The 22,692-nt window shown below is 39.9% G+C and overlaps 1 protein-coding gene across 3 annotated transcripts in view; it reads left to right on the top strand.

Annotated features, from left to right (window-relative positions):
• Window positions 1-22,456, top strand: part of Dnah7 (dynein axonemal heavy chain 7) — a 254,194-nt gene extending 231,738 nt beyond the window's left edge. For all 3 annotated transcript variants that reach the window (XM_031367445.1, XM_031367448.1, XM_031367446.1), the window contains 5 exons: window positions 995-1,225; window positions 7,268-7,420; window positions 8,921-9,098; window positions 13,946-14,049; window positions 22,143-22,456. In XM_031367445.1, the coding sequence (XP_031223305.1) occupies window positions 995-1,225; window positions 7,268-7,420; window positions 8,921-9,098; window positions 13,946-14,049; window positions 22,143-22,349 (873 nt within the window). In that variant the 3' untranslated portion in view covers window positions 22,350-22,456. The remainder of the gene's footprint in view (window positions 1-994; window positions 1,226-7,267; window positions 7,421-8,920; window positions 9,099-13,945; window positions 14,050-22,142) is intronic.
• The last annotated feature ends 236 nt before the right edge of the window (window positions 22,457-22,692 follow it).

Here is a 22,692-nt window from a genome sequence, read left to right as displayed (position 1 = left end):
GTCGTCGTCGTCGTCGTCATCGTCTTTGTCTTCTTTGTCTTCTTTGTCTTCTTCTTCTAATTTACTAGGAGGCACTTAAAACCTTCTATCATTTAATTGCTTCCTTGTCATATTTCAAAAACTCCTCTAGTGGTGTGTGACTGGTAGGTAAAAATCTAAGTTAAAAGAATAGTGTTCACAGAATAGAATGTTTAATATTAATCATAAAGAAACCAAGAAATGTAAAATAGGAAGGAGACTGAAGTTAGTTTTCTTGGACTAGAAAAATGTGAGCTAATCAACTATATTCCAACAGTGCTTATTCTCCCCCAACAGACACCCCCATATTCTCCCACAGCAGACACCCCCCATATTTTCCCCCAGCATACACTTCCCACCCCACCCCCAGGAGTATATTTGTTCTCAGACTTTTTTAAAAAGTCATTTCAGAAAGTATAGAGTCATTTCTGAGATGTCACTATAAACATATAAGACACAGATTCCATGAGAGGCTCCTTCCTAGCTCCTGAGGGAATCACAAATGCCCACCTTTTCTCTGTAACCCTGAACCACCTTGAGGGAGTGAGCTTATTTTCTTTGCCCTACAGGCTCAAGGAGAAAGCTGAATCTCTGTTCTTGGCAACCGGTGTGCATCAGTTACTGACAAATAGATTTTGTGGCAAGTTTTCTCAAGATACACTCACACTCCCTCCTCATGGGTGTTGATGTTTGTCATTGCCCAGCGGCTCAGGCAAGGGCACCAGGCAGTAGGTCGTACAAATGTTCCCTAAGATCCTGCTTCGCTAGATACATCACATGTTCTTCCTCCTCCTGTCTCACAATCATCTCTCAGAACTCCATCCCCTGAGGCCCTTACAATTCTTTTGATAAATCTTGCATGTGAAGAATTATCAGTACAACAGATAGATTCGTTCTCAGACTTACCCAACAGCATTTCCCTCTCAGCTGCCCTTTGACCTTTATGAGGATACTTGTAATCGTTTGAATTCTTCAGTCTCGTTCATCAGGTTCTGGAGCAAAGTCATCAGATGAAGTAGTAAATGAGGTTGCTGGAGACATTCTGGGTAAACTTCCACACAACTTTGATATTGAGGCTGCCATGAGGAGATACCCAACAACCTACACCCAGAGCATGAACACTGTCCTTGTCCAAGAGATGGGACGTTTCAATAAATTGCTGATAACCATAAGAGATTCATGCATTAATATTCAAAAAGCAATCAAGGTAAGAGGAACTGAGCAAAAAAAAAAATCGCTAAGTTAAACCTTGTACTTTCATCAAGTTAGCAAATATTTACTAGTTTCAGGTACTGGCAAGCACTATTCTTGATCCAAAGTATAGGAAAAAAGTCCCTGAACTGTATTACCTTATAGACTTCTGGGGATAACAGTTAATAAAGAGATATATAAGTACAGAGGGTATGCTAGATAAACACAGTGTACTGGGAAGGGTGCATGCCAAGGGGACATTGTGCCTTAAAGAGAACAAGTTTACATGTTAGCAATGTAGATAAGTAAAACATTAAACAAATATATACAAAATAGTCCAACATTTCTTTTATTTGCACTTGTGTATGTGTTTGTGCGTATGTACCCGAGCATATGTGCTCGTGTGTGTGTGTGTGTGTGTGTGTGTGTGTGTGTGTGTGTGTTGTGCAGGTGCCCATGAAGGCCAGCAGTGGGCATAGGATCTTTCAAAAATGAAGTTACAGACGTTTATGACCCACCCTGTGTGGATGCAGGAGCTCAAACCCCTGTCCTCTGCCTCAGCAGTAAGCACCCCTAACCACCGAGCCATCTCTCTAGGTCCGGATATAATTTTTAAGTGGTAAGTTCCTTTGAAAAGACGGCGGGATAGTGAGAAGAGCTGTGAGTGTAGAGGCAGGTTGGGGCAGACTCTTCTGAGGACAGGATACCGAGGAGGAAACTTGGGACTGTTAAGAGATCATTGGGCAGATGATTGCACAATGGTAAAAGCCAACAGCAGTACCAACACGGCATGGAGCAGAAGCACCAAGGCTGATGGGGCTAGAATGGGATGCGCATGGGTGTGGTGTGTGTGTCTGTGTGTGTGTGTGTCTGTGTGCATGACCAGCCAGCCAGCCACAGCTAGAATCTTGAATTTTATTTTAAAATACAAAGGCACTTGGAGTTTTCAGGCAATAGTGATATTTTACATATTTTGGAACTCACTCCTACTGTGGCCAGGGAGGGTTGTAGGGAAGCAGAAGGGTAGAGAACTTAGGTGAGGCATCCCAACTGATTGTGGCAGGAGCATTGAAGTGAAGAGAAATGGCTGTGTGTATGCCATTAGGACAACTGAAAATTGATGTAGGAGTAAGCAAGAGATGATCCAGAGACAACTTCTAAGGGTTTAGCCTGAGCAAGTAGAAGTTCTAGGAAAGGGGATGTTTGCGGAGAAAGTTAAGAATACAATCAGGTTATGTTTGAAGTGTTTCCTAGAGTCAATGGAGAGATTGCTGTTAATTGCATGCATGGGAGTCCAAGGGGGATGTCAAGGTGGGTATAACTTCCAGGCTGTAATAGGTTGATTGTAGTCAGAAATAAAATTCATAGCTTACCTCAGATATTTAGGTCGCACTGATGAGCATAGGCTAATTTGGAATCAATTTCCCTGTTCACTACCTGCCCAGTTGTTGTGAGTGCGCTGCAGTCTCCTTTCTTGGAGGCAGGCATCTCTAACCATTCTCTAAATATTTCCTTAATGTGGTAAAGTGATCCAACACTGAAAATGCTAACTTATGATGACTTCTGTGGCTGAGGTAGCAATGTAGCCACACTTTACACTTCTCTCTTATCTCTTTGTCTTGGTGAGATATCCCAACCAATTTAATCGGGTAAAGTTATACATCAGAGTTGATACTATGTATGTGGTTGGTTTTTTAAAGATTGCTATCAGAAAAGGGTAATTCCCAACTTATAAATCATTATTTGTACAGTAGGACAAATATCTATTTCTTACACTTCTATATAAATGTAATATAAATACTATAATAAACTTAACAAAGGTACATGTGGCCCATATTTTTTTATAATTTCAATATTTTTTTTAAAAAAATGTTCTATTGTGTCAGGCGGTGGTGGCGCACGCCTTTAATCCCAGCACTTGGGAGGCAGAGGCAGGCGGATTTCTGAGTTCAAAACCAGCCTGGTCTACAGAGTGAGTTCCCGGACAGCCAGGGCTACACAGAGAAACCCTGTCTCGGAAAAACTAAAAAAAAAAAAAAAGTTCTATTAAGGAACTTAAAAGAAATTGTAGATAAATGGTTTAGTATTTTATTTTTAAAATTACTAAACGTTGAAAACTTGAGCCCAGAGAAACAGTTCCATGGTTAAAAGCACTTGCTGCTCTTATAGAGGACCTGAGTTTGGTTGCCCGTACTCATGACAGGCAGCTCACAGCTGCCTGTAACTCCAGCTCCAAAGGGCCTTACATCGCTTCTAGCCTCCGATGATACTCCCTCATAGGAGGCATGTACATACAGAACACACACACATATATATTTTTTTCAAACAAATTGAAATTGTAAAAAAAAAAAAAAAGCCAACAAAAATTAAACACATAGAAGACGACTATATTTTGCTTGAGGTGCACCAGCAAATGATGCACAGCCTGTGAGCACTATTCATGCTCACTGATAATAGAGCGTCAGTCATCAGAATTTCCACATCTCTGAAATATAAATGGGTACAGCCTCTCTGAGCCACAACTTGGCAATATCAGTTAAAAACGAAATATCCTTCATGCTGATACACATTTATACATGCACTGCATGAGAGGGCATAGCACAGGAGTGTCAAATATTGCATTATTTTAACAGCAAACAATGTAAATCAAGTAATATTCAATAGTTGTTATAATATGCACAGGGAGATGTCCACGGAATGAGCAAGACAGACAGAGCCGCTGATGTAGACAGGTGCCAGGGTGTACTAGTAAATAACACTGAGTAGCTATGCATGCTGTTACTCAACTTGGTATTTGGAAAATGGGCGTATGCTCAGTAAGATTATATTTGCCTGAAGTTAACACATTCGCTTTCTCCCACCCCTCCTTATGTTGACTCTCTCCCTTTTCTCTCTCATAGACCTGTACATATATTTAATAAATTCTTTGAAATTAACTTGCTTACATTCTATCACTTTTCTCTTAACAACTCATGACACACTTCCTAACAACAAAGACATGATTTTTACAAAGCGCAGTATAATTACCCCACTTGAGAGCCATAGTTTTAATTTACCATTGCAAAGAATGAGCAGGCCAAGTGCCAGCACTATCAGTGCTCCCCCTGCCCCCCCAACACGTGATTTTCAGGTCCAGGCCACAGCATGAGGAGGTTTCCACCTGTGTTCAGGGTTCTCTCTTCAGCAACAGTTCTCAGCATTCTCTCACTTTAGTGAATTTAGTGACTCTCTTTTAAGAATCCAGTCCCTAGGGCCTGGTGAGGTGGCACAGTGGGTAAGAGCACCAATTGCTCTTCCAAAGGTCGTGAGTTCAAATCCCAGCAACCACATGGTGGCTCACAACCACCTGTAATGAGATCTGATGCCCTCTTCTGGTGTCTCTGAGGACAGCTACAGTGTACTTATAATAAATACATAGTAAATAAATCTTAAAAAAAAAAAGAATCCAGTCACCATTTTTTAAATGAGATGTCATATTACAGTATTTTCAAAGGCTGAGTATTAAATGAAAGAAATTTTTTGTCACAATTTATAGAATGAAGTTATCAGTATACCTGAGGATAATCATACTACTTTTCTTAGGTTTGATTTTAAATCATTAAATGAGAGAGATTAAAAATAAGTAAATTATTTCTTTTTGTTGTTGTTGTTTTTGTTTGGGGTTTTTTTGGTTTTTGTTTTTGTTTTTGTTTTTTGAGTGTTTTTTTTTTTTTTTTTTTTTTTTTTTTTTGAGACAGGGTTTCTCTGTGTAGCCCTGGCTGTCCTGGAACTCACTCTGTAGACCAGGCTGGCCTTGAACTCAGAAATCTGGCTGCCTCTGCCTCCCAAGTGCTGGGATTAAAGGTGTGTGCCACTACCACCTGGTGTAAATTATTTCTCTTAAACAAGGAAAAGGATGGATGCCTTATACATTCAATGCTAGAAAAAAAATTTTAAAACCTAGGGCTGAAGATGAGAAGAGGCAGCTGGAAGGGAAAGATTGGGGTATGGGAGGACTGAACGACCCATTTACAAAATGACACAGTGGTATTCTGAACACTGAGTCTGATGATAGTACCATATATCATTCATGTTCGTATGGAGGATCTAGAAGCACTTACCATGTAAAAACAGCATAGTTCCATAGGAGAAAAATAGTATTAGCAGGGTACATTTTTTGATCATAGTGTAATTTACTTAGAAATGAATAACAAAAAGCTAATATGCAATTTCCATATATTTATAAGTTCAATAGCAATGTACTGCCTAGTGAAAGAAAATGAGTGGAAATTAAAGTGCAAAGAGCCCATCAATTGGTTATTCAATACCAAATGGTTATCCTGAAAACATACACACAAGTAACATCATACAGACATGTTGTTTTTAGGAATGTATATATGTATATACTTGTAACCACATATAATGAAAATGAGGCCATGAATTTGAAAGAGTGAGGAGGGGTATATAGGAGGGTTTGGAGAGAGGAAAGAGAAGGGAGAAATTATGCATTAAATTAAAAAACAAATATGGAAAAATTAAACATAATTTCTATTAAATCATAATGAGCCAACAATAGAACACATCTATCTGAAAAGCAAAAAACTACACGAGTTTAGTGAAATACAAAATAAACATCTAATAGAAGCACTAAAGGCCACAGTCATTATTTTAAAGATTCAACAGAAATGACCAAGAAAATGGGAGAAGGAACAAGACTGTGAAGTTACTGTTCTTAGGTGGAGAGTATCTGATCTGAAGTGCTCCAAACCCCCAAGTTCTGTGACTGTAAATGTGGTCCTAAACATGGAAAGTTACATTTTCCATGCCCTTACAGTCAAAGCGTAGGAACACTGAAAATGTCATGTAAAAATGTCTTAGCTATTATATAAGACATATATTGACTCTAAATAATATACAGACTTGACCCTCATCCCTAATATCTTATTAGATATGTACAAAAATCCCCAATCTGAAATATTTTTTAAAAAATGCAGGTAAGGAAATCTTTACTTGTAATGAGTGGTCAGGAAAGCACAGTATGTCTAAGGTCATGAATAGGTTATCCCAGTGAGTTAACAGGAAAGGTTATCAGACTGGCACAAGGAATACCTATCTGTACCCTTCTTTGTGATTAAACACTGAGCGCTGAGCTGGAGAGCACTGTGAGAAGCCTCCTGTGGCATGCTTGTACGGTGCCTAGTTGTCAGCCCTCCACTGGGAATAGGACACGTGCAGAGAACACTGCAAGTGGCACTGATGATGGTTGACTGCAGTGCGCTCTTGGCTGGATTGTTTAGCAAAAGAGAGCATCAGCATCAGGTGTTTCTCCTTGATGTGGGTCTTTCTACTTCTTACCTAGAAGATCAAAACTGGCTTCGAGTATTGGGGGAACGAAAAAGAAAAGAGGTGTGTGTGTGTGTTTGGGGGTGGTGATCTCTGCATGTTTCTAAAATCTTCAAGTTAGTTCAATTTTTTTTTTTTTAGCAGAAATGACAAATAAAATGTTGCCCAAATTCAAGATCAAACAAATAAATAAATACTAATTTGAAAATTAAACTTTATTGGTAACAAAAAAAAAATGAACTGATTCTTTCAAATCCTTGTTAAGGTTTCTAAGGCAAGAATTTGAAGAGACTCAGGGCTTCAGCATCCACACATGGGGGTATTCAAAACATAACAAAGGCAACTGGACTCAGGTTAAATTTCAGACTGCTTTGAGTTTCTAGAGGGCTTCATAATATGCTTTCTAGTTTTATATCTGTCACTGTGACTTTAAGAAGTTAGGCTAGAAGACCTATATAACTTGCCTTTAATGGGCAAGTAAATTGAATGAAAAGTAGACTGTAATCCAGTAGCTATGAAATAGTCATGTATTGGTTAAGATTTTCCACTAAAATTTGGCTAGAGAAACCATTACTGTTTTTCTAAGGAAGGTTTGAAAAACTCTATACCTTCCTCATAAAGTCAAACAAACCTTTCCTTTGTGAACAAAGACAATACGAAGAAAGCTTTAAAAGATAGGTCTCCACAGCTGAGTTCACCAAATTCACCATCTGTCGTATTTTCTATTGTGTTTCAGGGACTCGTGGTGATGTCTACGGAGCTGGAGGAAGTGGTGAGCAGCATTCTGAATGTCAAAATTCCAGGAATGTGGATGGGTAAATCCTACCCCAGCCTGAAACCACTCGGCAGCTATGTGAATGACTTCCTCGCAAGACTAAAATTCCTGCAGGTGATTTTATCCATATGCCCATGGCCGTCTAACTGACTTCCTCTGGCTTCACTTTCTTCATCAGAATGCTGAGTGTGCAGGGAATGGCACTGCACAGTCCTGAGTATTCAAGGCACAAATGTCCGCTAGTCAATAACATATATACATATATGTATACATGTTATTGTATACATGTATTGTATATATGTATATATATGAATTATATATATAGACGAATATATTCTATATTTTGCATCTTAAGTAGGAAATTTTATGAAGTTTGACATTCAAGTAAATGACAGCCTTTGGAGAGAGAAACTTCTAGCATGTTGACTCTCTATAGCATTAAGTAGAACCCAGTAGCAAAGAATCTTAGAAGGCCAGACAAGCTTTTAAAGAAGGGAAACTCTTTCTTTATTGCCCGGAAACCTTTTAGTTCTGCCATCTCAGTCCAAAAGAGCAATGACCTACCTCAATGGTTATTTTTTCTGGGTATGTTAAGTTGGGTAGAATCCTCGTTCCTAGTTATCTGCCAATTGGTGCTTCACTATATAGAAAAAGCAATTAATTACATAGATGCTGTGTATATGGCATGAACCTACAGGATAGTCTGACATGGTGGCTCATATGTGGAATCTTACCACCTGAGGCAGGAAGAAAGACCAACCTATGTCACTATCTGGGCTAAACAGTGAATTTCAGGCCAGGTAGAATCTTTCAATAAACAAAACAAAAAAGTTGAGTTTGCTGCAGGAATAAAATGAGAAGCTTCCCTTTTATAGTACAGTCCCTCTGATGTACCACCAGAGTCAGATACTAAAGTTCTAGAATGGTTCTTGGAAACTGAGGTTAACTGTAAGCTCTTCTTGAATAAAGGACTTTAATTCGTTTCTTCAGAAAGGCTTCTATACTTTGCTGTTCAGTCACTTGTTATTCAACAGCTCATCATCAAAACCTATGAAATAAATAGAGAATTAAAGGGTCATTAAATTTCTAAATACCATAAGCATTCACCACCCTTGTTGTTTGTGTTCTTTTATAGTACTGTGTTTTCTGTAATAGTATGTTGGATTTCATGGTATTTTAGAAAAGTAGGAAGAAAAACTTCCAAAAAAATATTTTACTTGGTAGTAATGGCTAATTAATTAGAAAAAAAATGGTGTGAGTAATGGAGATCTATCCATTTATATAACATAACATGCTTTCAATCAACAAGTTTGTAGTATGTTCACAGTGATATGTAGGATTTCCAGAGAAACCATTGGGTGTGTATATAAAACAGACATCTATATATTTTGTGTATTTCATGTATTATAATTCCCAAGCTAGTGTAATTGAGATAATGTTGAGTCAGAGCCAAATTTTTCTATTTTCAAACTTAAGAGTGTGCCTTGATGTTCACTGAATCTCGTTTGCTAGTTTGGTTTAAAAGTAATAGTCATGTTGGGAGATATATTTCATTGATATTGCACTGGAAATTTGTAACTATGGCTATATCACTTTTGTCTGGATCCACTACAGCAATGGTATGAGGTTGGCCCTCCTCCAGTCTTCTGGCTTTCTGGCTTCTTCTTCACACAAGCCTTCCTTACTGGTGCACAGCAGAACTATGCGAGAAAATTCACTATTCCAATTGATCTGCTTGGGTTTGACTATGAAGTGATGGATGACAAGGAATATAAAGCTTCTCCGGAGGATGGTAAGTGCGTGGCAGAGTGAACTGGGTCCTATCTGTGCACTGGACAGAAGCAGAGCCTTTTGCTTGTCTTCTCAGCTGTCAAAAAAACAATCATGTACCCTGAAACAAATCATGAAGCAAATAAAGAAGAACATGAATAGATGAATTTGGATAAAAGGTACACTTATCTGCACCTCCAAAACTGAGTAAATTAGAAATCATGTGTAGTTAGTTAAAAGGATTATCATATGTCAATATCAGTAGTATATAGGCTAATCATCCATAACCTCGTGTTGGCCTTGGGCAATCAAGAGGAAAGAGTTGTTTAAAGACCATACCTTTTCAAATCCCTGATATCTGTATCCTCTACAGTTATATATTTCACTCTGATACTTACAGCTATTGATAGTGTGTGTGTGAAAGAGAGAGACAGGGACACAGAGAGACAGAGACAGAGACAGACAGAGACAGACAGAGAGACAGAGACAGAGAGAGGAGGGTATGTGAGATTGTGATATAAGCACAAAAATGCCTCTGGAGACCAGAAGATGATGGATGTCCTATTTGTCATTCTCTGCCTTATTTCTTTGAGACAGGCTGTCTCGCTGAACCTGGTAGTAGTAGGATGACCTCCAGTGAACCCTAGGGATCTTTTTGTCTCCACCCACTACAGTGCTGGAGTTCATGGGTGTGCACAGGAGCCATGCCCAGTTTTTTGCATGGATGCTGGGATCTGAACATAATTCTAAGGCTTAAGCAGCAATCACTCTTGCCTGAGAATTGAGGCCCTGCAAATGTGTGAGGATTAGGAGGGTGGTTATAAAGAAATATTCTGATCCTTGACTGGCTGTGTTTTAAATACTTTGTGGCATCTGTGATGTTTTATTTTAAATTTAGTGGGACTCAAGATGTCTCTGTGAGAAAGGACACTTTCCGCCAAGCCTGAGAACTTAAGGTCAATCCCCAGGATCCTCATGGTGGAAACAGAGAACTGAATCCCCACAAGCTCTCCTCTGACCTCCACATATGCCTTTGGCATGCACATGCACACTCACATACATAAGAGAAATAAAATACAATAAACATAAACAAAGGCATAGTAAATAAACTGTAAAAGCAGTAGACAAAGCCACTACTTCAAATAAATATTACTTTTTTTTTTTAAAGCATAAAAGCTAAAATGTACTAAACTTTACCAGAATGGTGATGTATTCGAATGAATGGCATCTGTCTCTCCGTGACTGTTCATATATACCATGTCAGCCAATGTGTCTCAGGCAGCCCTCCTTCCTTAGTTATCACTGGCCCACCCTGGTAGGCACTGAAGATGAAGAAGCCACTGCTTAGGCTCTTGCTCCCCTGAACAGTTTATACCCAGTGAGAGACACAACAGGGTCTGATCATTGCCTTACTTTATTGTGACAATTATCAACTGGGTGATGTGAAGCCATCCTGCTGTGCCCCTAGGATAGTTGCCTTAATGACCACTGTGCCCGTGGCACCTCATGTCTTCCTCTCTTGCCTCACCCTTATGAAAGTGAAAAGCTAAGAAAACAGTTGCTAGTACCACCAAATCTGGGGCCCATGCTTGGATGCACCTCTTGGCAATCTAGGTTACCTTTCTTTTCTCCTCTACAGCTTCATTACTTTAATGGCACCTCCTCTTCCCAGAATCTTTGAACTCGGAGGTGGACAATCCCTAGCCACACACAGCATGCTCTGGCATCTCACACCTTAGAAGCAATCAATGAACTTTTCTGTCATCTTGATATCCCCTGCTGTCCTGTATCCCTGCTTCCTAATAGCACAGTATCTCAGAAGGCTGTCTTTACATGCAAGCTGAGTTCTCAGCTGTTTTCCTTCTGCCTTGCATCTTCTGCAGTCCACAGAAGCCTTTCTCTTCAGAGTTACTGACAGTTTCCATGCTGATGAATCCCCTTTGGCCTTTGTCTTAACCTCTTAGCAATTTCTCTGGATGTGTTTATCTTCCTAGACACTGTTTCCTCCCTTTGTTTCTAGGACATTGTCTCCTGCTTTGGGTTGTTTTTTATTTCTTTATTGCCCAGATTTATGCATCTTGCTGGCTTATTCTTCAGCTGTTGGAGTCTCCAAGGACAGAGTCCTTGAACAATTTCTGTTTACTTATTCATCCTCTCCCTAAGTGAGCTCATCCATTTTTTATATCTTTGAACACCTCCTTGTTAGATGCTTCCTCTGTGGCCCAGAAGCCTGTATCCAGAACTGCCAACATGCCATCTCTTCTCTACGTTAGTATGCCCTAGATATCTAGAACTTAAAATTAATTTCAATAAATAACATCACAGCCAGCCAGAATCCTATGACTTTTTCCTCTTCCTCCTCCTCCTCCTCTTCCTTCTCCTCTTCCTCCTCCTCCTCCTCTTCCTCCTCCTCCTCCTTCTCCTCTTCCTCCTCCTCCTCCTCTTCCTCCACCACCAGCACCACCACCATCACCACCACTCCCATTTGTCAGGCCTCTATGCCAGGCCAGCTTATTATCTTGCCTTCCTGCTCTCATCCAGTCTTCTTATGAAGTTGGCAGCCTTAGTCCACTCAACAGTGAGTCACGTGTTTCATTTGGTTGTCTCTCTTCTGTGACAATACAGATGCAAAACTGTCATCTTCCCTAACTTCATCCTTTCCTACTCTGTCTCTAGCAGCACCTGGACCTCAGCTGCTACAGTGGAAGTGCACTCCAGAACTGAAGCTCACTACAGGTTTATGGAAGCTAGCCCAAGATTTCACACCACCTTTATTCCTATACTTAACTGCAGAAACGTATTTAGGGACAATAAGCACACAGGGAGGCAGAGACTCTGGGACACATGCCATGTTACAACTAATTGTACTTTCCTCAGCAGCAGATGCCTAACCCATCATTATCTGACCATTTGTTCAGAGCCCCTGTTATCAACGCGTTTGGAATGTGCACCGTGATGAATCTCAAGCTTAGCAACCCTTGGCGACATTGTTTCATTTACTATTTCCTTTATTATGTACACTTTTAAAATCCCTTCTTCACATAGGCTACTACTATAAAAACTATCTGAGCACCTGTTCTTATCCAACATAGCTAGCTGGATTGAGGAACATGTCAAGAAGGGTAAATATTTATTCCAAACAAAGTATACAGGAAGGGAGCTAAAGAGCTTTGAGTACAGGGGAGTCGAGGGAAGAGCCTGAAGCCCAGTGTGGTAGTATTCTCTTCCACATCTGTGCCACAGCAACTACCCAGTCCTTTATGTTTAATCCTCATGGTACCAGGCACCATAGTCTTTATTATTATAGAAGCAGACACTTGGGCTCAGGGAGGCTAAATGCCTTCCCCAGGACTTACATTAGCATTGGACAGAGACACATAAGTGCAGGCCATCTGGCCGCATGCTCAACTGGTTTCTTCCCAGCCTACGATGCTGAAGACTTCATAAAGGAGTCTAAAAACAATACATTCTCATGAAAAGTGTCTTGATGAAACTGTGGTTACTTCTGTATTCAGGACTTTACCCCTCCTAGCTTTTCTCAGTGTCCTTCTGACATAGGACAAAATCGGCATTTCCATTGACATCCGAGTGCAACTGATGATGCTATACAGTTTTTGGACCCAGCTAAAATGTTTAAGTTATGAAAGCATTGCATAAAGTTTTAAAACTGGCTAATGACCCATACTCAGCCTGTAGAAGTGTATCCACCGAGCAGAGATTGTACAGACTTCTTCGTTTTCATTTTTACCAGTCTGCATCTACGTGCTACCGCAGGAAACAGGTTTTCAGGCTCTAAAAATCCAGCGTTATCTTGAGAGTGGTAGAATAGCACATAAGCCACAATTTATCTAATGATTAGTATAGATTACTTGGTGTGCCAAAATTGCTCAGTAATTAGCTTAGCTAAGTGGCCTTCAGCTAAGCAAACCTCTTTATTAACTATCAGTCTGTCCACTCAGAATATCATTGAGGACAGATATTTGTTAAATTATTAATTTTATTTTATATGCACACAGACATGCTTGTACATGTTTACCAGAAAAAAAAATGCTTCCTCCATCTTATTTCATCAATTACTTGAACAAAAATGAGAAGCCATAGAATGATCTGGAAAGTTAAGCCTTTCCTAAAGAAATCCCAATGGGACCCCTAGAGGGGGAAAGTCACAAAAACTGAGTTTCCTCCCAACCTCAGCCTTTCCCCTTTTATATACTTTTTTTTTTTTTTCGGTTTTTTGAGACAGGGTTTCTCTGTGTATCCCTGGCTGTCCTGGAACTTACTGTGTAGACCAGGCTGCCCTTAAACTCAGAAATCCTCCTTCCTCTGCCTCCCAAGTGCTGGGATTAAAGGCGTGTGCCACCACCACCCAGCTTCCCTTTTATATACTTTAATGCATGTCTGCTTCCAGTTCTCTGGCCTTCCAAGTCAGGCTTGCCCTGTTTACTAAGAGCAAAATGGTGCCCACTGTGTTGATAGACACGAAACACTAGCACTTAGGAAGCTGAGGTAAGGGTATTGAGAGCTTACTGCCTGTCTGGCTCCCTTGAAACCTTGTCTCCACAGATAAATAAGTAAATTGATAACTAAATGTCACGGGGAATTGAGGAGGCCACTGCCAGTTTATTTACTGTTCAGTGCTGTGATTCCAGGCGTATTACCCACAGTTCTTATTACCTGAATTGCTAGTTACATCTAGGTGACTCAGTAATATATTGAACACACTGAATAGTGGAAAGGGAGGTAGAGAGGAAGAGAACCTGAGAAGCTATGGCTGGCACTATGTCACCTGCTCTCCCCAGACAGGAAACTCAGATGCAGGACTCAGTCAACTAGCATTGTTGAATGCTAACTTCTTTCTTTGTTATTTAGGTGTTTACATTCATGGATTGTTTTTGGATGGAGCTTCCTGGAACAGGAAGACCAAGAAACTTGCAGAATCATATCCTAAAGTTCTCTATGACACAGTCCCCGTGGTTAGTATTTCCTAAGGATTACATGCGCATGTGCCTGCATCTGGATATATGCACATCCAGTCTGTTCTTGGTGGTGGTGGTAACTTTGCTCTATAAAGCTGTTCCCAGTGCTGAATTACTGAATGTATCTGTTCTTAATGGGTTTCTGAATTTAGGCTCTATGGTATCAGCATTTTTGTTAGTTGATTAATACATACTGTTGCACCGTTTCCTTTTAAAGAAAACATATTTAGTATACATTATCTCACAGTTAGTAGTACTGGGGTTCTCACTGGGTTGAGCTCATCCCTCAGCCTTCTTGCACATAGGAACATTGGACTGTTCCTGTGCTACAGCCTTTAGCCTGTAAGTTATTTTAAACAATGGAATGCCAACAAAGCAAAGAATGTTAACAACTGAGCACAAATAGACCATGAGGAGTACAGTTATTTATAGTTATAAAAGCTGAAAATAAGAAATCAGGACTTCTCGTGGTCCAACTATAGACACGAGGATGGTTGTGGGATAAAGACAACTCAAACTCAGTTAATGAGTGTAAACACACTGCCAGGGTTGGCTATAGGATGAGAAATGAATTTTGATGTTTCATGAAACTTGCAAATAAAGAATTAATGAATGGTGAGGAGCAAGGCCATATAACTGCTTCTGTGTGTAACTACAACATGATGAAATATATTTTTATATAATCTGAAGGGCACATCCAGGGTGGTATGATAAAACAAAGACTGAGAGAGTCACATGAATTGTAGAATTCTGTATGAAGCTTAGAGACAGGTGAGAACTCACCATAGCAGCAGTAAATGGAGGGGCTAGTCCAAGCCCAGGAAGATCCTCTTTCTTACAAACCAAGATGCTCTGGGCAGAGAAGGTTTAGGGTAGTAGACTCCAAAAGTGAAATAAACATTTGCTACTTCAGGGGCTGGCTGGGTTGCAGTTCCTTTCCTTTCTGAGGACATTCTTAATTAGCTTGCAGGGCGTAGGAGAGGATGCATCTACAAATGGATAATTATTCGTCTAACAAGGAAGTCATGAAGAATAAGAACTCTCATGAGTAAAATCCAGTCTTTGCTTAAAATGAAGTGCATGGTTCATTTAAGTTTAAGTTTAAAGTGTTTTGAGAGTTATGTTATTGTTAAGCTACAGCTTGTCCATCCCCCATAGCAAGGACCCCACAGTGATCTGGGAGGAATGGATACCTCTGGGTCTTAATCACTGGCTTCTTCATGTGATTGTGTTTTGACCTAAGAACCCTGAAAGACTACTTATTACTATGAGATAAATTAATTTGGTCAAATCCTAAAAGATGTTTATGGTTTTAGCTTGCTCTTTGCCTTTATAAGTCAAAGGCCAGTGGACTTTTAAATCTTGTTCTAAAGACTGGCCACATTCTACAATAAATTGCATGGGTAATATTCTAGAAACTTGCTTAAATTAAAAAGAATGTGGTGTGTATAGCTAAAGGAGGAATGGAACTATGTTATATTTTTATCTACATTGGAAAAATTATGCATTACACAACTGCTTTACTAACTTTGCTGGGTGAAAATTATAATTATTAGCACATAGCCCACAGACATTAGGATTCACTGTGATCTGTCCATACATCTATACATTGTGTTATGACATGCCCATCTGCTTATCTTCTCCTCGGGTTACCTTTCCCAGGGGACCCTTTCTCATCCCTAGTCACCTCTTCTACTGTCTGTCACTCAGTTTCCTTTCTGTTTCTTAAGCTTCTGAATATGATAGAGTATACACCTCTCTCTATCTCTCTCTCTCTCTCTCTTGCACACACACACACACACACACACACATACACACACACACACCTGGCTGATTTCATTTCACTTGATATTCTCTTGTTCCAGCAAATACTTTCCAGCAAAATACATGTAAATGATTTTGTTTTTCTTTATGGCATGTATATATGTATGTATGTATGCATGCATGCATGCATGTATACATATGTATATGTATGCATGTCTATCAATCATCTATCAAGATACTTGGGTATTCACTTTTTTTCATGTCGACTTCATTTACTTTGGATATATACCTAAGAGCAGTAGTCTAGCTGGATCATATGGTAGCCCTATTTTACTTTTTTTGTGAAACCTCCGTACTATTTTATAGAGACTGCACTAACTTATGTTAAGAAAATGGTCTTTCTAAAGAAGCTGTCTTTCTTTGAGATACAGTTTGATGCTTTGGTCAGGTTAGTTGCCTGCAGGGGAATGGGCACCTCTATGGGTTTTCCATTCTGTCTTCATGGTCTGTGCCATCCATATGTAAACATCAGGCTGCTTTCCTTAGCTTGCTTCTCGAGCATCCCTCACAAATGGGAATTGGAAGGCGTCCGACTTGCTGCCTTTGCTCCAGGTTTCATTGGCTCTTCTGGGTCATGTGGGTTCCCACAGGAAGAGGATTGTGCTAATTCCGTGAAGAAGTAACACCAGCATGTCTGTGAACTTTGTGTTTGACTGACTGATCCCATCTCAGAAAATAAACTGAAATTGTAATTGAGATTCCAGACATTAACCTCAGACATAAATACACATACAGACACAGGTGTCCCTGTACATACATGTGTGCCCAACACACATGTGAACAACTATTGCACAGGGCACACATGAAACGAAGAGGGAAGAAAGTACTCCTTAACAATATACAAAAGAGAAGAAACATTTTAAGTTAGAATTCCCAGTCACTCGGGCTCAGGTACTCAAGACAGCATCCTTTTTTTCAGTGGTGTAGGCACTGATAAGTTGCCCCCTTTTCAGTAAGTGCTCATATAAGCAACCACAAACTCAGTGGGTTGAAAAGTATGAACATTATGGGAGGAGGGGCTGGTTGGAAAGAAAGGCTTCACCAGGGGTAAGTGCAGAGAGATAGGAACGGTCCCTGGAAAGGAAGTGGAGGAGCATAAATACCAACCTCAGAATACAGTCATTAAATCATCAAGGGCTTTTAAAAATGGAAAAGAAACATAAAAAGGAAATGAAAGAACAAATACCAAGGTGTAATTAAAAGCTAGGGGGAACCGGAGTAAGGCTAGGAAATAATTGAATGTTGTGTACTAAATTAGATGGGAGCAAAAAAAGCCATGCAGTAACAGTGCACAGATGCACACCGTGTTCTTTCATATTTCTAGAGAGTTTGGGTGCAATGTGTCATAAGTAAAGAATCCATTTACCTACTGTGTGGATTAACTTTGAGTTTTCTGTGTAGATGTGTTATTTGGATGACTGTTAATCGGTGAGCACGGGGTACTAATATCCCCTGCTATTGTTATATTGGAGCCCATTCTCCATTTTGTCTAGTAGCATTGTTTTATAAAATTGATTAATGATATTATATGCATAAATATTTATAAATAATATATCATCTTTATGAATTGATTCCTTGATTGTTATGCAGTGATTTTTGTCTCTTCTTATTTTCTTGGTCTTAAAGTCTACTTTGTTATATCTAACTACTCATTCTTGGTTTTGGATCCCATTTGTTTGGGATGTCATTTTCCACCCTTTACCACAATGTGTGTCTTTGTGGTTAAGCTGAGTTTCTTGTGGGCAGCATATTTTGGGTCTGTCTTTTAATCCATCCAAAAATTTGTATCAATTAACTGAAGAATTAAGGCCATGGTCATTCCATGTTACGAAAGAGATGGTATGCCTGTCACGGTTTCTGTTTTCTTCTGTTTAAGGCATTGTTTAATTCTTGCTGCCTTATTTATATATATATATATATATCTGTGCTTTGATGATTTATTGTATGGATACTTTGATGTTTTAGCTTTCTCACTTGTGCACCTACTCTTCCAGGGGAATCTATACTTTATGTGCTCATGATGCTGGTTTCTGTTTGTTTACTTCTGGATATGGAGTTCTCTTCAGAGCATCTATAGCAAGCTTGGTTCTGTGGTCATAGATGACCTTAGTTTTTATTTATCTTGGAAGATCTTCGTTCTTGTTTGGTGCTCTAGAGGTCGTGGGACCTGGGAGAATGGAGCTGACAAATGAGGTGGACTAAAATCTTATGCAACACCCAACTTTATTCAGAGCATCAGACAATTTATACTCTGAGAGTTCAGAAGAGTCACGCTAGTAAAGTTTACAATCACAAAGGCAAGCCCCACATGACAAAAACATGTTTGCCCATAGAGGCATATAAACAAATAACAACTCTTGTCTTATTTTCTTGGAGTTTCTTCACAAGCACTCAGAATCCTTCTTAAGGACTCCATTCTTGGACTGTGTTCTGAGAATTCTAGATGACAGCTTTGCTGGATAGAGGTAGCTCATTTTCCTTCCAAACTCAAATATGTTAATCCATGTCCTTCTGGTCTGTAGGGTTTCTGCTGAGAATTTGTAATCTATTAGGGCTGCCCTTCAGTATGATTTGATGCTTTCTTCTTGAAAGTTTTAAAACTATCTCTGGGAGATGAGATGGCTTCATGGGTAAGCTATGAAAGCAAGAAAACCCAAGTTCAAATATGATTACCTATGTAAAGCCAGAGGCACATCACATACCTGCAACCTTGTTAGGAGATAAAGATAGACAAGATTCTGGAGCTTGTTGGGCAGTCATCACTGAGCTTCAAGGTCAAATGACAGACTTTGCTTCAAAAACAAAGGTAGAACATGATAGAAGAAGATATCTAACATCCTTTAACAGCTCTGCACATGCATAGCTGAATATGTGAGTATATAACACATGCCCCCCATACCTACTTCATACTGTACTACTAGCATGTTGACTACAATGTGTAATGTGCAGTGTTGGAATCTAAGACCTCCCATCTATATACACATCTGCTCTTATTCTATGAAATAGATTTTTCTGTGACCTTGGTCTTTTTTCCTTCAAGTATGTCAATTATGCAGACATTTGATCTTTTAGTAGTGCTACAAAGATCTGTAGTCTTTTCATTCTGCCTTTATGTCTCTTTTTTCTTTTTCTTTCTTTTCCATTCCTCCCCCCACCCCTCTTCTCCCTCTTAGTCTGGCCCCACTTACTCTGGGGCCCCCGCTTGATCAGGCCCATAGGTTTTTTCATTTGTTTCTCATTATGGATGTTTGTGAGCCACCATGTGGTTGCTGGAATTTGAACACATGACCTCCAGAAGAGCAGTCAGTAGTCTTAACCACTGACCTATCTCACCAGCCCCAAAATCAATATTCTTAGTATTAGCTTAAGCTAGTCTGATTTAGACACTTGCACCTACATTTTCTTTGACTTTTGAGAGAACCTCTTACTGTGTAGCCCCAGGCTGTCCTTGAACTCACAGCAATCTTTCTGTATTCAGTGAGTTCCTCATTCATATCTGCACTGTCTTCCTAATTTGTTTTCTGTGTATATCTTCTTGAATCTCATTTGTCATTGAGATTTTTCTTTGTGTGATATATGGTTTCATACAGTTCAAGCTGGACTTGAACTCCATGCTGAAGGTGACCTTGAATTCCTGAGCCTCCTACCTCCATCTTCCAAATATTACAGGTCTATTGCCACCATGCCTGGCTTTGTGTAGTATTGAGGATTGAACCCAGGGCTTTATGCAGGCTAAGAAGACACTGTACCAACTCTCCTAAGCCTCACTCCTAGTCCCCAGACCTATCACTAAGCTTTTCAACAACCATTCTTTTGAATCTATCAGGTATTTCATCAACCTCGGTATCTTTGGAACATCTGTGCATCTAGTGAAATGGTTTATCTCTTTTATGGGATAGGCTTCTTAGAATATGACTTTCTTTTAAAGGTGTATCAGGGTGTTAGTTCACTATGTTATGCTGAGTTCATTTCCTGCTGTGTATTGCAATACAGTGTCCTGGTAGCTTCTTTGATTGCAGTTATTAAGTTTTGGCAGAGCACATACTTAGGAGAGTCAGACCCTCTATCTATGGATTACTCATGAGAGGGGCACTTAACAGTTTAGGTATTCATGCAATAGGTAGCAGAGTGAATGGGATGCTCACTATATGGTTCCTTCTATACAGGGAGTGATGGAGTCCTCCCTATATGGTTCCTCCTATAGTAGGAGTGATAGAGAGTGCTCCCTATATGGATTCCTCTGATAATGGGAATATTGGATTTCATCCAGTGGTAGGGCTTCTCAGGTAACTGTTGATACTGACTCTGTTATTTGAATGGGCTCTAGTCTTGGCTACTCCAACAACAGTGAAGGATCTAAGCACTCATTTGATTGACACTCTACAAGTACATTTGCTTCACAGGGAGCAACAGGAGTCAGAATTCCTCCTACCCGTGTAGTACTCACTTTTCCTTGTGAGCAGTGTTTGACCAGGTGTGAGGCAACTGATGCAGGGGCCCAGGACAAGTGCAGTGGGGTAATTTAGTTTTTGCTACTACTTTGGGTATGTCTACCCAGCAACTATCCCTCAATGGGTCCCCATCTGTGCCTTCCTGGGGACAGAGTATTTCTGTGGCTCCAGGAGCTTTTCTTCTAGATTGTAATAGCAATAGTAATATGTAATATTGTGTATACATGTAATAGATATAATATCAATAGCAGCAGTAATTGAGTATCAGTGGGTCATGACCGAGGTCAGGCAAAATCCCTCTCCCAGGGCTCTCCCAGGAAGGAGAGCAAGTACATGTGTTGGGCAGTTCTTAGCTAGACCTTTGACCATGTACACCGAGGGCTGCTGTAAGTACTTTAACACTCTCCATTTCATTTGACCTGTCATTGCAGCACTGTCTAGTTTCTTGAGACTTGCCAGGACCATGCCTCTGGGGCAGAGCTACAGCTAGAGGGGTGTGGTTTGGCTGAAACAATATAGACTGGAGCCGGTGGAACATTTCTTACCCTTGCTTGAGGCATCATGTGACATCAGGGATCCTATCAGAGGCAGGCTCCTTTATACCCAGGTTCTTGTGGAGGGCACCCTTGGCTCCCTCTACGTTGCACCTGTTCATCACCATGTAGTAGTAATCTCAGCCTGTTGAGCACATTTCCTAAGGCAGTATGGTAGAGAATGGCTACAGGGTTTGAGATGAGACTGTGTGAAGGCTTTTGACCCTTAGAACAACCCAGTCAATCAGGCCCCTTCTTAGGGTGACTGCTGACTATAGTGCCTTGGAGACCTGCTGGAGGAGTGAAGCCAACCTATATGGACTTCAGGCAGGCCTCTAATCTCTTAGGCCGTACATCTGGATGTACCTGTTAACTTCACAGTACCGGACATAGAAGTGAGCCCATCCCAGAGCTATGAAACGGGTGGCAGGTAGGCTGTTTCTCTTGCCTTGCTGCTGTCCCAGGTCTGGATTCTACAATGTTTTTGTATTCTGATACTGAATTCCAGTGTTTTCCCAAAGTCATTCAACTCTAGCTACAGCTCTGCAGGCTTGGTTTAGTTCTTGTAGAGCAGGTAAATTGAGGTGCCTCTATTGAACCATCTTGCTTGGCTCATAGCTGTTAAACACAGCACATACGCATATCATCCATTCACAATGGGGAGGTAATTTAGTAAAATAACTGTTGTCAGAAAAAAAAATCTCTTCAGGATTTAAATAAATAAGTCATATGATTCTGATTGTAGCATCTCTCTTTTGAAAATATATACAATTCTGTTTTGTTACTAAAAGCACCAGAAATCACCCCCAGAGAAGAGGTGATGAACAGTTGGGTAATGTTTTTAAGCAATTGGTGTCTTTATTATGGATGGCACAATGCAGTATTTTATAAATTAATTGTTTACTGTAAAAACATTTTACAACTTGCTAAGAAAACACTACTACATATGGGTTGTAATTAAGTTCACTAAGAATACTTTCTTTGTATTAAAAGAGTAAAAATAGTAACATTTCCAAGGCTAGCCCAATTAACTCACTTAAACCAAATAGTATCTACAATATACATGAATGGGCAATATGCTTCTAACAGAGGCAAACTGTTTTCACTTTGTATTTTCTGAGCTAGTTAGGTGTCTTCATATTTGAACAGCCATTTCACTGTTGACAAGAAGTACAGTCTATGTAGGGCATAGGTTTTAGAAGTAACTCGGGGACTATCACCGTTAGCTAAAGCACACGACAGCTAATGGCTCTGACCTAAAGAGGTGTGTGTCTCCTTCCAGATGTGGCTGAAGCCCTGTAAGAAGTTGGACATACCCAAACGGCCGAGCTACGTGGCTCCACTATATAAGACGAGCGAGAGGAGAGGCACACTCTCTACCACGGGCCACTCCACAAACTTCGTCATTGCCATGATTCTCCCCTCTGACCAACCCAAGGAACACTGGATTGGTCGGGGCGTGGCACTTCTGTGCCAACTAAACTCATAACCCAAAGGTGGCATCATCTCTTCCAACTTCTTGTTAGACTGAATAAAACACATTTTACTGTTTAAATTTTGTTTTGGCTTCAATAAACTTAACGTTCTTAATTATGACTTTATTCTGGCGTCTTTAAAGTACCAATGAAGATTCAGTGTTCTGAGACAGAGACTGAGAAAACACACTACACACTTTCTTTCTGAATAGCTTTATTTTGGGAGAGTTCCATAAGCATTTGGAACATCATATATAAAATGACACACCACTGTTGACAATGAAAAAAAAAAAACAGCATCTCATCACTTCCAGCTTTATAAATTTAAAAAAAAATGATTCAGTTACAACAACAAAA

The sequence above is a fragment of the Mastomys coucha genome, unplaced genomic scaffold (assembly GCF_008632895.1).
Source record: "Mastomys coucha isolate ucsf_1 unplaced genomic scaffold, UCSF_Mcou_1 pScaffold14, whole genome shotgun sequence".
NCBI lineage: Eukaryota > Metazoa > Chordata > Mammalia > Rodentia > Muridae > Mastomys > Mastomys coucha.
Note: the sequence above shows the minus strand (reverse complement) of the source record. Positions and strands in the feature narration are given on the sequence as shown.